This window comes from Peromyscus maniculatus, chromosome 15, assembly GCF_049852395.1.
Source record: "Peromyscus maniculatus bairdii isolate BWxNUB_F1_BW_parent chromosome 15, HU_Pman_BW_mat_3.1, whole genome shotgun sequence".
NCBI lineage: Eukaryota > Metazoa > Chordata > Mammalia > Rodentia > Cricetidae > Peromyscus > Peromyscus maniculatus.
The window spans coordinates 70,526,834-70,540,708 of NC_134866.1; the positions used below are offsets into that span (position 1 = coordinate 70,526,834).

Consider the following 13,875-nt stretch of genomic DNA (forward strand, 5'->3'; position numbering starts at 1 on the left):
GATAGTCAACATCAGCTATTATACCGGAGGACACAGTTCCCTGATTGATTCTCTCCATCCCTTCCCTTCAGCAACCTTTACTTCCCAGCCAAGGCATGGAAGATACTGAGGGGAAAAAGCTAGGCAAGGCCATCAATCTCATGGATTTTGCACAGGTAAAGACATTACAAAAGTCCTATCCAAGGACCAACCAAGGGATTTCAAAGACACCAAGAGGAAATCATTGTGATGATGCCCCAGTAGATGAGGGAATGTGAAGAGCATGGGTTGTAAATCAGCAGCAAGTCTTGTAGGATCTGCAAACCTTAGAAGGAGAAATGTATTTCATTCTACATGCAATGGGAAGCTACTGCAGAAGGTATAATGGAATTCATATGACATACTTCACACTCAAAAAACCATTTTGCGGCCATACATGGTGAGTTCACGCCCATAATCCCAGCCCTTAGAAAGTTTAAGGTAGAAGGATTACTATGAATTTGAGAAGAACAGCCTGGGCTACAAAGTAGAACCCTAGCTTAAAATCAACAAAATTTGGCTGCATCATAGAAAATCAACACTGTTTCTGCTTTGCTCTGTCTCACTGCACCTTTAGTGTGACCTGAAATGGCCCTTCCACCCTGACCAAGATCTTCAACTCTCTTAGTGCTTCCGGGTTAGGCCACACTCAGGAGGAAAAGGTTGGGAGGGACAGGTCCTTCGTGCAGACAACGGAGAAGGAGGAACCCCTGAGCCCATGTGCTTAGATAAGGGTTATCTTTATACCCAAGGCTTATCTTTTATACAAAGTATCATGGCAGACTCTTTAGATAATCAGCCTTTCCCCAAATCCAAGAGCTTTCCGGTAATATGATCTTCATGCTCCAGTCCTCTGTGGACGACTAGCTACAACTAGCCTCGGACCATAGAGAATAGGGAAAACTTGCTGCTCCTCCCTGCTACTCCAGGGCCAGAATCTGCAGGGAGGCTCTTTATTCAACTGACACTGTATCCATTCTACTTTCCATGCAGAAGGAGGAAAACTGTCAAAAACAAAACAAAACTGAGAGTTCCAGAAGTAATGGTGGAAAATCAGGCAGCTGGGCGTGTGGAATGTGATCGTGTCAATGTGCTGGAGAAGACACTTGGCATGCTTCCTTTGGGCTTGCTACAGAGATCCCCATGGGGTCCAGCTGCGTTCGCTCCTACAGCCTCTGCACTTGGCTCTCGAACAGAGAGGCCCCTTGCTAGGATCCAGTGGTACCTTACCGGTGTGAGGTGGTGGGGATGCTGTAGGGCTGTGGGTGGTGGGGCTGCTAGAACACGATGATGTGGTCAGGTCCAAGGCTCCGATCCTTGCGTTCAAGGAAGACGTCAAGGACAGCTTCCTGGCCCTCACGGGAGAGGATGTTCTGGACACAGCCAGGGGAGGAGGGGAGGAGAACTTTCGACATAGACGTGGGGATTTCCCATCCACCATATGTTCGCCTCTGTTGTTTGGGCTCGTGGCAAAAAACAACTCTAAGGACCTAAAACGAAGAGCAAAGGCTGGTTAACAGATTGTAGCCAAAGGAAGACATGTCTCGGCTATCACAGAAGAACACACTCTCAGCTCATCTGCACTGGAAGGTCTTGAGGGCATTTCATGTCCACTGCTGGATTGTCCTTAATCTAAATGCTCCAGGTGCACATGCCCTTGCCAGGGGAACACAGACATTGTCCAGGCCCTCTGATTCCTTGCCACTAAGGTGTGGTCAAGTCTTAAAAGACCAGTAGCACTCCATCTTTGTGGGTCTTGTTAAGTATGCCAAACTTAGGTCTGGTCCATAATTACTGAGTCAACAAAACATCTAATGACCCAGAGGTACATTAACGCTTAAGAATATCATCATCGGGGTCATCATCACCATCATAAATAGCAACAATAATAATAAATAATGATGATGATGCTAAAATAATGAGCCAGCTTCCAAATAATCATAGAGTAATTAAACGTCACTTGGAGACCTCAGGCTTTCTCCCATGTCTTCTTCCCTGGGGAACTCTGAAACTTTCATTTATCACTTCCGCTGATGGAAGAAGGTCAAAGGTGAGTCAGTAGCTTAGGGCCCTCATTGAGAGTAGGACTGTCCTCGGCAAGGCTGGAGTACCTGACCGGGATGGAGGTGAAAGGCCTCTTGTAGATGTCTGAGAGCTTGGCCAGCACCACGGTGGCCGTGGTGAAAATGCGATAGGTGTGCAGGAAGGTGTTGAGGAAGTCAATGCTCAGAAACCGCAGGTCTGTCAACCGCTCCAGGAGGCGCTCCACGCTGGCGTAGCGGATCTGGGGCACTTTGCAGGAATTGAGCGTTTTACTGAAACAGATGTCAGTGTCGTCTTTATGAAGACGGGCATCAGACCTACATGCAAAGCGGGAACATGTGAGCAAAGCTGCCGGAGCTTCCACCTCAGCCACTGAGCGCTGCGGCGTCCATCCGTCGGTCCGTCCGCACACACTCGTGTGAGGCTTCCAGTGTTTTCCACAGACGACAGAGCAATGTGCAGGCGGTAAGACATGCCACAGATGCGTTTGGGAACATTATGTGCCACCATGACATTCTAATTTGGGGAGGCTAGAACGAATTATGGAGGTTGTAATGACATGTGATTTTACTGCGTGGATTCCTTCTTGCTCTAGGTCAACATGCTTTAGTAGAATGATGATACCAGAGTCTCTTTTAGTAGAAAGAGAAAACATTTCTCATGTGCTTAAAGCAAAAGGCCAGATGTGTGTTTAAAACAGAGTGGTGACGAGCCCCAGGGCATGGCTATCTGCGATGTGTAACTAGGAGATGGTGTATTATAAATATGTAATACCAGTATACGAGATATAACTTACTATTTCACCTTTTAGAACCAGCTCTTGGATTCATCAATTATGCTGCCTTCCATATTAACTTACTATGCCCTTCCAATATTTTCCTACATATAATTTCTCATCCTTTTTCTTTCACCATTTTCCTCTTGTTTTACTTTCTTTTTTATTTTTCCTCTTGTTTATTTTTTTATATTCATTTATCTGAGGAGATGCATGTGGAGATCAGAGGACATCTGTAGGAATCAGTTCTCTCCTTCCACCATGTGGGTCTCCAGAGGTCAAACTCAGGTCAATGGGCTGCAGATGCCAATGCCATCCTGCTGGGCCCTCTCTTCCTAACTTCTTGAATTGAATGCATAATTGATTTATTTTATTCTTTCTGGCTTATTAATAGGCTTAAAAATTTTAACACAATTTAACTTATAAAATGGGATGCTTAATTTGCATTGTTTTCAATATTCTGCACTATAGGAAATGAATCCCTAAAAAAAAAAATAGTAATACTTGGTAATATTCCGCTGGACAGCATCTAGTACTGACTGTGTTTCTACAAAACCTTCTTCCATCTGCTGCCCCTGACTTCAGCAGGAGGCCATTCTCTGGCAGCCTCTGTCCGAGGGCCATTGGAATGCCTTTAGCCTTTGCATCCTAACGAACTCTGTTCCTATTCAGGACAGCATCAGAATAGACAACTGTCATTCCTGGCTCTCACTGCTTTGTTAAAGGACATGTGCAGGGCCTGTGACTTTGTGAGCTCTAACTTCTCTTGCTAAGAACCAGCTGGCTTTGTTATAAGAGTTCCTACTTAGGCCTTTTAACACTTTGAAGAATTTTAAATTATATATTTATTTTCTTTGAGATAAGCAAGAATCGATAGCTTTCTTAGCTCGCTCTGGCACAAAGTATGCATGGTGCAGGTAAAAGCACTTCATCTGCAGCATTTAAGAGCATTTTAAATGGCTAGCCTACCTCCGCAGAGGACCTGGCCAAGGGCAGCCTGTTGATGTTATTCACGTTATCGATTTTGAAAATATACTAGTGGGTCTTTGAAGGTTTCTTTTTTGTAAAAAACAGCACGGCTCTTTATCCATGTACTGCATGATCCTCAGCTAGCAGTAGTTTTCTGGCTCTTGAGTTCTCATTTGTCAAAAGACCTGGGTGACTCTTATGAATTAATCAGTCTGTCCTGAAATGGTTGAATAAAAGTCTTTTTTTTTTCCTCTCACTTTTTTCCCCATCAAAATCTCCATCATCTAAGAAAGTCAAGGTCAAATATTATTAAAAGAAAGCCTAGGTCTATATACCATTTAAAGGACTATTTCATGGAATGGCTGTCACTATTTTGCATTCTAACTAGTTTTGAGCTTTGCATCTTTTTCACTATGATTAGTTTGCTCAAGACTCTAGGAGGGAAGAACGTGTTGCAGCCAGCACGAGATGAAGTTAAACTAATTACACCGCTGTCCTTCAATTTTGTGATTATATTTTCATTTTCAGAAAAGAAATTAAATATTATGAAATTACTTAATTTTCTTTTATGACACAGGGTAGGCCTTCCATGATTTCCCGAGGGACTCTCAAGAAAGCCACAATGTGTTACTTAAGCCTCCAATGGCATTAGCAATTCCTTTTTGGTAAACACATAAAAAGCAATCTTGAGAGATCAAAGCCAAATCACCCGTTATAATCGATGAGTTTTAAAAGGAAGTGAGTGTTTATGAAGTGATGTCATGCCAGTAACAAATGTGATTATGTTAAAATGTTTTAACTCTGGAGAAACGTTGATTTCCCCCTGCCTCTCCAATGGCATGTAGCCATGGAGACAGATGCACAGGGAAGCAGAAATACAGGCCTTAAGGTATGTTTTCCTCTAGTTTTAGAGAACCAATGAGGCTGGGCAAATTTGAAGGGGCAAACCAAGGTATGACCCTTCCCTGTGCCTCAGGACTGTACCAAGTGTGGCGTGGAAGCCCTGGCAGGTCAGCAGGCCCTGCTCCCTTAAGTGTCACTTCTGTGAATTCAAAGGCAGAAAGGTTTGGTCTGTATGAAAGTGGTTATGCTAATGAGAATGGACAGTGTCACTGTCATGGTAGCGGACAGTAAATGCATGCATCACCAGCCATGAGGGACAGATACACACCTGAGGTTTCCATTAACTTTGGAAGTCAACACAATGTGTACAGGGTAGATATGCAGTTGCCTTGGGCTCCATGGGCTTTGAACTTACCAACAATGTCTGACTTACCATTACGACTCTAAAGCAACATGGACTTTCAAATAGATATATTTGTGAAATCAGAGTCCTATCATAAAAATTAATAAGAAAATTCTATTCAAGAAATAAGACAGAATTTAAACCTGACTTAATATTCTATCTATACTTGCTCTGAATATTCAGATATTTTCATTAATTCAAAAAGAAATTTCTCAGTAAAAAAAAACTAAGAAATTCAATGTAAACAGAATCTTTGCCATTGAGTCTAAAAACAGCCCTCCCCAAAAATATTTTTAAAACTAACATTTATGATGCTATTTGCAAACTTTATTTTATTTAAATGTTTTTTTTTCTAGTATTTCATTCTCTGCCTTCATGTAATGTGATAACCAGGTCTGTAGCGGTTCTTGTACACTGGGGCCATGCTAACATGTCTCTGAAGGGCAAGATCATCCTTCTATAGGTAACATTGTAGTTTGTCTCAGTATGGCAGCTCAGACCTGGAAATATCCCTACAGGAAAGCATGGAAGAAATGTTCTCATTTCTAAATAACTTAAAAATATACAACCAAGTTGTTTTTAAAGAAGACATTCTACTCTTAAAATGTGGAATGCAAGGGACTGGAGAGATTACTCAGTGGTTAAGAGCACTGACCTGGGTTCATTTCCAACATCCACATGGTGGCTCACAAGCATCTGTAACTCCAGTCCCAGGGGAGCTGTCCCCCCTCTCCTGGCCTCCAAGTGCACTGCATGCACATGGTGCACAGACATACGTGCAGACAGACACCCATTCACATACAATTAAAACATGAAAACGATGTGGAACACAAATAACCAAAAATAAAACGAGGACAAGGAACAATTTCTTCCCTAGTTTCTGCATTTGAAAATGAAGCAGTACACAGACCACTGATACAGCGAGCTCTAGCATGCGTAACTGGTAGCTCTTGAGAGAGTTCCTCATTCTAAACTGCAGCCTCCTAGTGATCCACTTGAGCTGCAGGGCTTGCTTTGTTGAAATATGGACAAGCTAGCAGCTGGAGCCAATGGCCTCTGAGCAAAGCCAGACACATGCAGTGAGCAGGTAGTGCCATATTCATGCCAGCTGATGCCCATCAGGTGTGTTTAATGCCTAAACCTGGCTCTACAGCCAAAGCCGAGGGAGAGGATTCATACTCACTGGTATGATGCCAAATAAGTCAGCCACACCTTCATCCACCCCCTGACCTTAAGCAGTTTTTAATATTGAACTTGAACATCTTGACAGGCTTTTTGTCCTGGGTAAGGGTATATGTTAACCATATGAAAACAAATCTCAATGCTATCTGCCAACAGGCTGTAAATCTGAAAAAGCATTTTGATATCAGTTATTGTTAGCTATGATTTAACATTAATTACTCCACGACTGACAAGATGGCCCCTCTCCAGAAGAAGCAGAATCCTACTGACTATATTCTACTCGAGGTTTCTCATCTCTGTCAATCTGACCTTGATTGAAAAGGAAGGAGGAGGGTCACCATACTTACTTAATCATATGTGGCACAGTAACTTTGGAATTCTCTTCAAAGACTATAGTCATTAAACCATTACATCGTATATTGTCCACACACTGTGGGGAAAAAAAGACAATTAAAACCCACATAAAACCTCATGCAGGGGCTGGGTGGTGGTAGCGCACGCCTTTAATCCCAGCACTTGGGAGGCAGAGCCAGGCGGATCTCTGTGAGTTTGAGGCCAGCCTGGTCTACAAAGTGAGTTCCAGGAAAGGCGCAAAACTACACAGAGAAACCCTGTCTCGAAAAAACCAAAAAAAAAAAAATAATAATAATAAATAAATAAAAAAATAAAACCTCATGCAGGTCATAGATAATTCCTCATCTGCTTATGTTACACACACACACACACACACACACACACACACACACACACACACACACACACGTTGATAAAATCAACTCATAGTATAAATTGTTAATTCAATTGAATTAGTTAATGAAATAGTTAATTCAATACTAGGTGTGTAATAAAATTGTATCAGCCAAATGCATGACAAAATACCAGTAGCTGGATATAAGTGCCATACTTTCCCAGAGTGTGTTTCTTCTCATTATTTTTTTGGAACCGGGCAATCGAACATGGGACCTTGCACACACTAGGTAAGCACTCTTCCCCTGGCTCTTCAGTACCCATTTCTTAGAATTCTTACCACAGTGTCACCGTGTCTCAGTTCTGTGCCAATCAAATCACTAATTGGGAGGTTTATACCTTCGGCCCCAGCTATGATCATCTTCTGCCACTGAGGGCAATATGGAGTAGTCAGACTGTAAATGGCATTTGGATGGGAATCATCTCTCTCACTAGCAAGCTCTGTGCCCACATCTCAGGTGTCTTTTTGCCAATAAATCCCCACATTTCACTAGTTTGTCTAGCAGTTTCTGTTGGCACCATGTATGGTTGGTGAGGGGGCAGAGTGTAATTTCTTGTGTTTCTGGCACACTTAACTCTGTAACAACTTTTTCTGTTTTCTAAGAGAACTCAGAAATTTCGGTTATCTCCCCCATTTTAGGCATGTGTATGCCTTGTTGATTTAAAAATTTCTTTTGCAATTACTTTGGGTTGAAGAAGGATTCATTTAAATTATAAATATTCCTTTTGGACAAAATAAATAAAAAATAAGAAGTACGCAAATATTAAAATAAAAACTTGCTTCTAGTCGCAATGAAACCGCACAGAGCTAGTAACATTTATAATTAAATGGTGCAGAGAATGTCATTACAACATGACCTCACATAGGCCTTAATTTTAAGGCCTAACCTGATCTCCAATGCCAAATGAAAGAGTGACGATGTGTATAAGAGATCAGATCATTGATTGTTTGGTCATCCTGGTCTATAAGCCGTTTTCATATTTGCTTTTCTTGAAAAAGGTGTTTCCCTCCAATCTTCTGTCATTATTTAAGCTACTGGGAAGAAAGGCTCCAACCTAGGAAAATGAAGCTTTCTTCTGTGCATTTCCTTAAACTACAACATTGAGAAATAACTTTGAGTTATGTTTCTTCACTCAAATACTTAGTTTCTTAGCTATCAATTTACTTATATGTGCTTAAAGGAATTTAGGCTCCACCTAACCCCTACAAGGTTGATGCCTAAAATAGAGGACAAAAGTCAAAACAGGCTGGATCAGAGCAGATTTGGATAAAAGACAGAAAACATTAAGCTAAAGCCCAGAATGAAACCACCACACCATTGCATGTTGAAATATCTGCTATAGGTAACTCTCAACATAACTGGGTGATGGGGCACTAACTCAAAGGTGAACACACAGGAAGATACAGAATTCACAGTTTGCTGGAATTCCAATGATTCCTAGTCCAAGATAAGAGGAAAACGTGTTTTGTAGGTACTCATGAAGAAAATACTAAACAATACATTATACAATGCTCTCAACATCTTTAACTACAAGTATAGCTGTAGAAACATCTTGAAGTCCAAGTGAGCACCTATGTGCTGGACTCCAGAGAATATGGTCCAGAGGTGGCCTCCCCGGCTGAGCTGATTCCAAGCACAGGCCTCATACTCTCCAGAAAGCTGAAGGCTGCTCCTCTTCAGGGTTGAAATAAATGCTGCTATGCATACTAGTTCACATAAGTCTTAGGTCATTGGAAAGTGAAAATATTCTCCTCCCAGTCCTGAAACAGCAGCACTGTAGATGCCCAGCTGTAGTGATATTGTGTTCCCCAATATATTGTGCACCCTAATAAACTTATCTGGGGTCAGAGAACAGAACAGCCGCTACATACACATAGAGGCCAGAACGTGGTGGCACACATGCCTTTAATCCTAACATTCAGGAGGCAGAGATCCATCCATTCAAAGCCACACTGGAAACAGCCAGGCATGGTGACACATGCCTTTAATCCCAGGAAGTGATGGCAGGAAGCAGAAAGGTACAAGAAAACCAGGAACTAGAGTCAGTTAAGTTTTTAGGCTTTTAGCAGCAGTTCAGCTGAGATTCATTCTGAATGAGGACGCAGAGGCTTCCAGTCTGAAGAAACAGGATCAGCTGAGGAATTGGCGAGGTGAGGTAGCTGTGGCTTGTTCTGCTTCTCTGATCTTCCAGCATTCACCTCAATACCTGGCTTCTGGTTTATTTTTATTAAGAAGACCTTTTAAGATTCGTATTACACCCAGTTTTGGAGGATACCCACCAGTGAGCCAAGCTACCATAGGCTGGTATCCTTTCTGACCTAAAACAAGATGACATGGCTTTTACAGGAGAGTTCTCAGGGCCTGACAGCAATGTATCCAGGTCACCCCACTGCACAGTTTATAAGGAAGATGAGTAAGGGAATGGTAAGGGTCAGCTGGAGTCAGGTGATGGGGAAGAAAATCTTGTATTTGGATTTTTATCCTGAAGGCAAATGGGAAGCCACTGAGGACTTCTCAGCAGTTCCTTTAAATTGGGTCATCTAAACCAGACTCGTGGAGATCCTCGCTGTAAAGGGGAAGAAGAACGGAGCCCTGTGGGGTCATTAAGACAGTATTCTGAGCTGATCAATGAAATGATTTGTGCTTCCCAGGAGACAGATTGTGGAAATGAAAAGGAAAGTGAGATACTTGGAAGAAAGTGGAAGAAAACATGATTAGTAAAGCCTAAAACCAAGAAAAAATCAATGGTAAAAGTAAGTCAAAGATGACCTTCCTATAAAATAATTCAAAATTTTTCTGATGCCAATAGTAATGAAGATGGTGATGATGGTGATGGTGATGGTAATGATGTACAGCCAATGTCCTTTGTTTAAAACAGAGTTTAACCCAAACAAGTCTATCTTTTGAATTGTCAAGAACACCAAGAAGTTACATTTAATATAAATACAAAATAGGTGCTTCGTGATTGCACGTTTTAAATACTTATTATGAGAGAGGTACTGAGATAAGGGTTAAAACACTCTGATAAAGGCAACTCTCTAGAGAAGGGTTTATTCTGGACCACAGCTCAAGGTCCAGCCCACAACAGAAGGGGAAGGTAAGACCACAAGGCTTGAAGCAGTGGGTCCTGCTGCTGCATCCACAGTCAAGGGGCAGACAGTGGATGAATGGGAACGAGTGCTCAGAGCACCTCCTTCCTCCATTGCTTGTAGTCCAGGATCCTCTGCCCAGGGAACTGTCCTGCTCATGACCAAGACGAGTCTCCCCTCATCACTCAATCAAGATAATCTCCACAGGCATGAGCAGAGGCCCATTACCCCAGGGGTTCTAATAGCTGTCAGGTTGACAATTAGTACCGTCACAGCACACTGTTTCAGATTCACTTTCTCAATAGAAAATGGGGAGGGGGTGTTTACTATCTCATCAAACTGTGTGCCGAGGCATGGGGTAATCACGAGTCTTACAGTAAGAGGCTAGAAATAGCCAGGGAGAGAAAGGAGGGATCTTCCCTTCCAAAGACCTTTCCAGCTACTCTTTCAACTTCCTTCCTCTCCCAGTGTCCCTGACATACAATGAGGATGCCACTTGAGTAGTCAGCACAGGAAGTGAGAAAGTGGAGAGATGGTGTTGGTGACCTGTATAGCAATGAGCAATATTCGCTCATTTTCTTTTAATATTCTAAGCAAATGGCATAATTACGTAGCCACCAATCCTCATGATGATTGTACAAGCAAGAACAGACCTGGGGCCACAACCTGTGGACATCCCACACAGCCAGCCTCGAGTTCCCCAACGCCTTGCCGAGACAAGCATCCTGCTCAAGGGGAACCCAGTCAAAAAGGAGCAGGAAAAAGAGGTGGCCAAAGTCACAGACACAGGGATTACATAGAAACAGCTACACCTCCTCCAAGATAGGAGGGATAAGAGGATTTAACTCTTTTCTTAGAGATTTATAGTCCTGTTCCCTACAGAACACCGGAACTCGGTGAGTCCTCAGTCTGGACAGCCAGTAAATACACCCCTGGAGAAGAGCTCAAAGGGCATGTGGAGGACCAAGTTAGAGAACACAAGATGGGCAAGCATCCCTGCACCCCATGGCAGCTATAAGAGAAACCAGGGCATCTTAGAATCCTACAGGCTGACTCTGCTCCCTCTTTTCCTGGAAACCAGAAGAAATGTTTTCCTCTCCCTTCTTGAAATAAGGAACCAATAGGAAAGGGGTCTTGAGACCAGTCCTCCCAGCTCCCTTGCCTAGGAAACAGATCTGTTTCTATAGAAACCAAAGCAGTTGTCATGTGTGGTCCCCATGACAAAAGGGGAAGACGAGACCACTCCAAGGAGCCAACATAGGGTCCTTTTCCATCCTGGGCATAAGGAACAAGCATTGCCCCCACCCCATTTTCATCTACTGCATCACTGGTCCAGGAACAGTGAGTTACTCGGGACCTGGGAAGGCTTTGCAGACTGAAGCAGGAGGCACAAGGAGAGACTCTTGACCAAACCTAGCACCACTCAGAATGCTACAGAATTCTGTGAAACTAGCTGGGTGGTGGTGGCGGCGGCGGCGGCGGCGGCGGCGGCGGCGGCGGCGGCGGCGGCGGCGGCGGCGGCGGCGGCGGCGGCGGCGGCGGCGGCGGCGGCGGCGGCGCACGCCTTTATTCCCAGTACCTGGGAGGCAGAGCCAGGCGGGTCTCTGTGAGTTCAAGGCCAGCTTGGTCTACAGAGCAAGATCCAGGACAGCCAGGACTGTTCCACAGAGAAACCCTGTGGGGAATCTGTGAAATGGGAAGTACTTCTTTTTTTCTCACCTCTGATAGATGTGCACTGGGACACTTCTTTGGCTGAACTAAACTTAATTTCTTAAGAAACATGTAATTCTATAAAGGAGGTTAAATTGAAGCAAGAAGGTGTAAATTTTTAACTATTTAGTTAAATTACTATTCATCCTGGAAATAGAACACAAGATCTTCCTTCTTTTCTCAACTCTCTCTTTGCAAAAGTAGGAATTCACATTTTTGGAAATTAAGAGATGTAAACAAAAAGAGAATATAGATCTTTGTCATCTTAGTGTTTTTTATCTTTATTTAATTTTTTTGAAGATTTATTTATTTTTATTTATGTGTAGGAGTGTTTTGTGTGCATGTTCTTAAGTGCACTCTATGCCTGCCTGGCGCCTGCTGAGGCCAGAAGAGGGCACCAGATCCCCTAGAACTGGAGTTAGGAAGTTGTTAGCCACCATGTGAATGATGGGAACCAAATCCTGGTCCTCTGCCAGAGCAACAGGTGCTCTTAACTTTTGAGCCATCTCTCCAGCCTCATATTTTTTTATTCATATTTATGATGTATTTCAACTATCCAGAAAAGAATGAGACAGTCATATGCCAGCCACCCCCCAAACTTAACTGCTACCAACACATTTGTGTATTTGTATAGGTCGTTCTTTTTCTTTTAAGGATAGAAAACATTAACAGCAAAATCCCATTATTCTTCCATTTCTCTAGGCTCCTCCCACTCAGATGTGAGCACCATGCCGAGCTAGTGGTACCCTCTGTCTTAGTCAGGGTTCCCACCACTGTGATAAAACAACACGACCAAAAGCAACTTGGGGAGGGAAGGGTTTGTTTTGATTACACTTCCCTATCACATTCCATCATCAGAGGAAGTCAGGACAGGAACTCAAGGCAGGAACCTAGAGGCAGAGGCTGATGCAGAGGCCATGGAAGAACACTGCTTACTGGTTTTTATAGCATGACTTGCTCAGCATTCTTCCCTATACAACTCAGAACCACCTGCCCCAGAGCTCATCACCCTACCCACATCAACCATTAATCAGTAAAATGCCCTGCAGACTTGCCTTCAGGTGTTCTGTATGGAGACATTTTCTCAGTTGAGGTTCCTCTAGCTTATGTCAAGTTGAAAAAAAATAAAACCAAGCAGGACACTCACTTTTTCTTATCTCCTAGTCATATTAGCTATACTTGAGTATATCTCTACATTGCAATATATAATTATTTGTGTTTTTTAAATTCATACAGATGTTTGCATTTTTCATCCAACATTGCTTTCAGGTTTATTTCAGTTTATCTGTATTCATTGATGCATTTTAACAGCTATATATCCTACTGTCTAAACAGACATATTTCCATATTTAAGAGGTTTCCATGTTCTGCTATAACAAAAATACAATGACTAAACTTAAACGGTTCTCCTTGTGAAAATGTTTCTACCATTCTATCTTTTAGCTATCCAAAGTAGTTTTAAGAATTTTTTCTTTTGGTATTTGTTCTTCAGTTCTGCTCATTGTCCAGACAAGAGTTTAAGAAACTGGAGATTCAGCACATTTCTTTAATCTGATGACTCGTACCTTCCGTGTTTATAATAATGCCTACTCATGTTCACTTTGATGATTGCATCTCCCTTTTTCTCTCATCTCTCAAAGCCTCTCTCAAACCTTCCAATGCTGGTCTCTGTTGCTGAATCTCCTTCAGCTGCCTTGGCTGTACTCAGATAACTTCCTCATAAATGTGTTACCAGAGCTGTGATCAAACTATTGTCTTTAATGAACTTCCAAAGACTTGTCATTTTGAGGTTTGTGATTTCCACTTTAAGATTATCAATATGGTGGGTGGCAAGGGGGAAGAGAGATAGCTCAGTGGTTGGGAGTACTTCCACAGGACCCAGGTTCAGTTCCCAGCACCCACATGGCAGTTCACAACTATTTGTAACTCCAGTTCCAGGAGCTCTAATACCTCCACACAAACACACACACAGGCAAATCACCAATGCACATAAAATAAAAATAAAGAAATCATGGGTCTAAGGGTTTCTCTTGCACCCTAATACTGTTAATTCTCCTGGGGACAAGGGCCAACCTCCATCTACAGCCATTCCTC

General features: G+C 42.7%; 1 protein-coding gene across 6 annotated transcripts in view; it reads right to left on the bottom strand.

Moving 5' to 3' along the window:
* The window catches only part of Rasgrf2 (Ras protein specific guanine nucleotide releasing factor 2), a 223,710-nt gene that overhangs the window by 105,625 nt on the left and 104,210 nt on the right, over positions 1 to 13,875 (bottom strand). For 4 of the 6 annotated variants that reach the window (XM_006980480.4, XM_015998981.3, XM_015998982.3 and 1 more), the window contains exons 13-15: positions 6,581 to 6,663; positions 2,130 to 2,378; positions 1,249 to 1,508 (exon numbers count right to left, since the gene is read on the bottom strand). In XM_006980480.4, the coding sequence (XP_006980542.1) occupies positions 1,249 to 1,508; positions 2,130 to 2,378; positions 6,581 to 6,663 (592 nt within the window). The remainder of the gene's footprint in view (positions 1 to 1,248; positions 1,509 to 2,129; positions 2,379 to 6,580; positions 6,664 to 13,875) is intronic. The other 2 variants (XM_076552054.1, XM_015998983.3) reach the window with 1 other exon arrangement.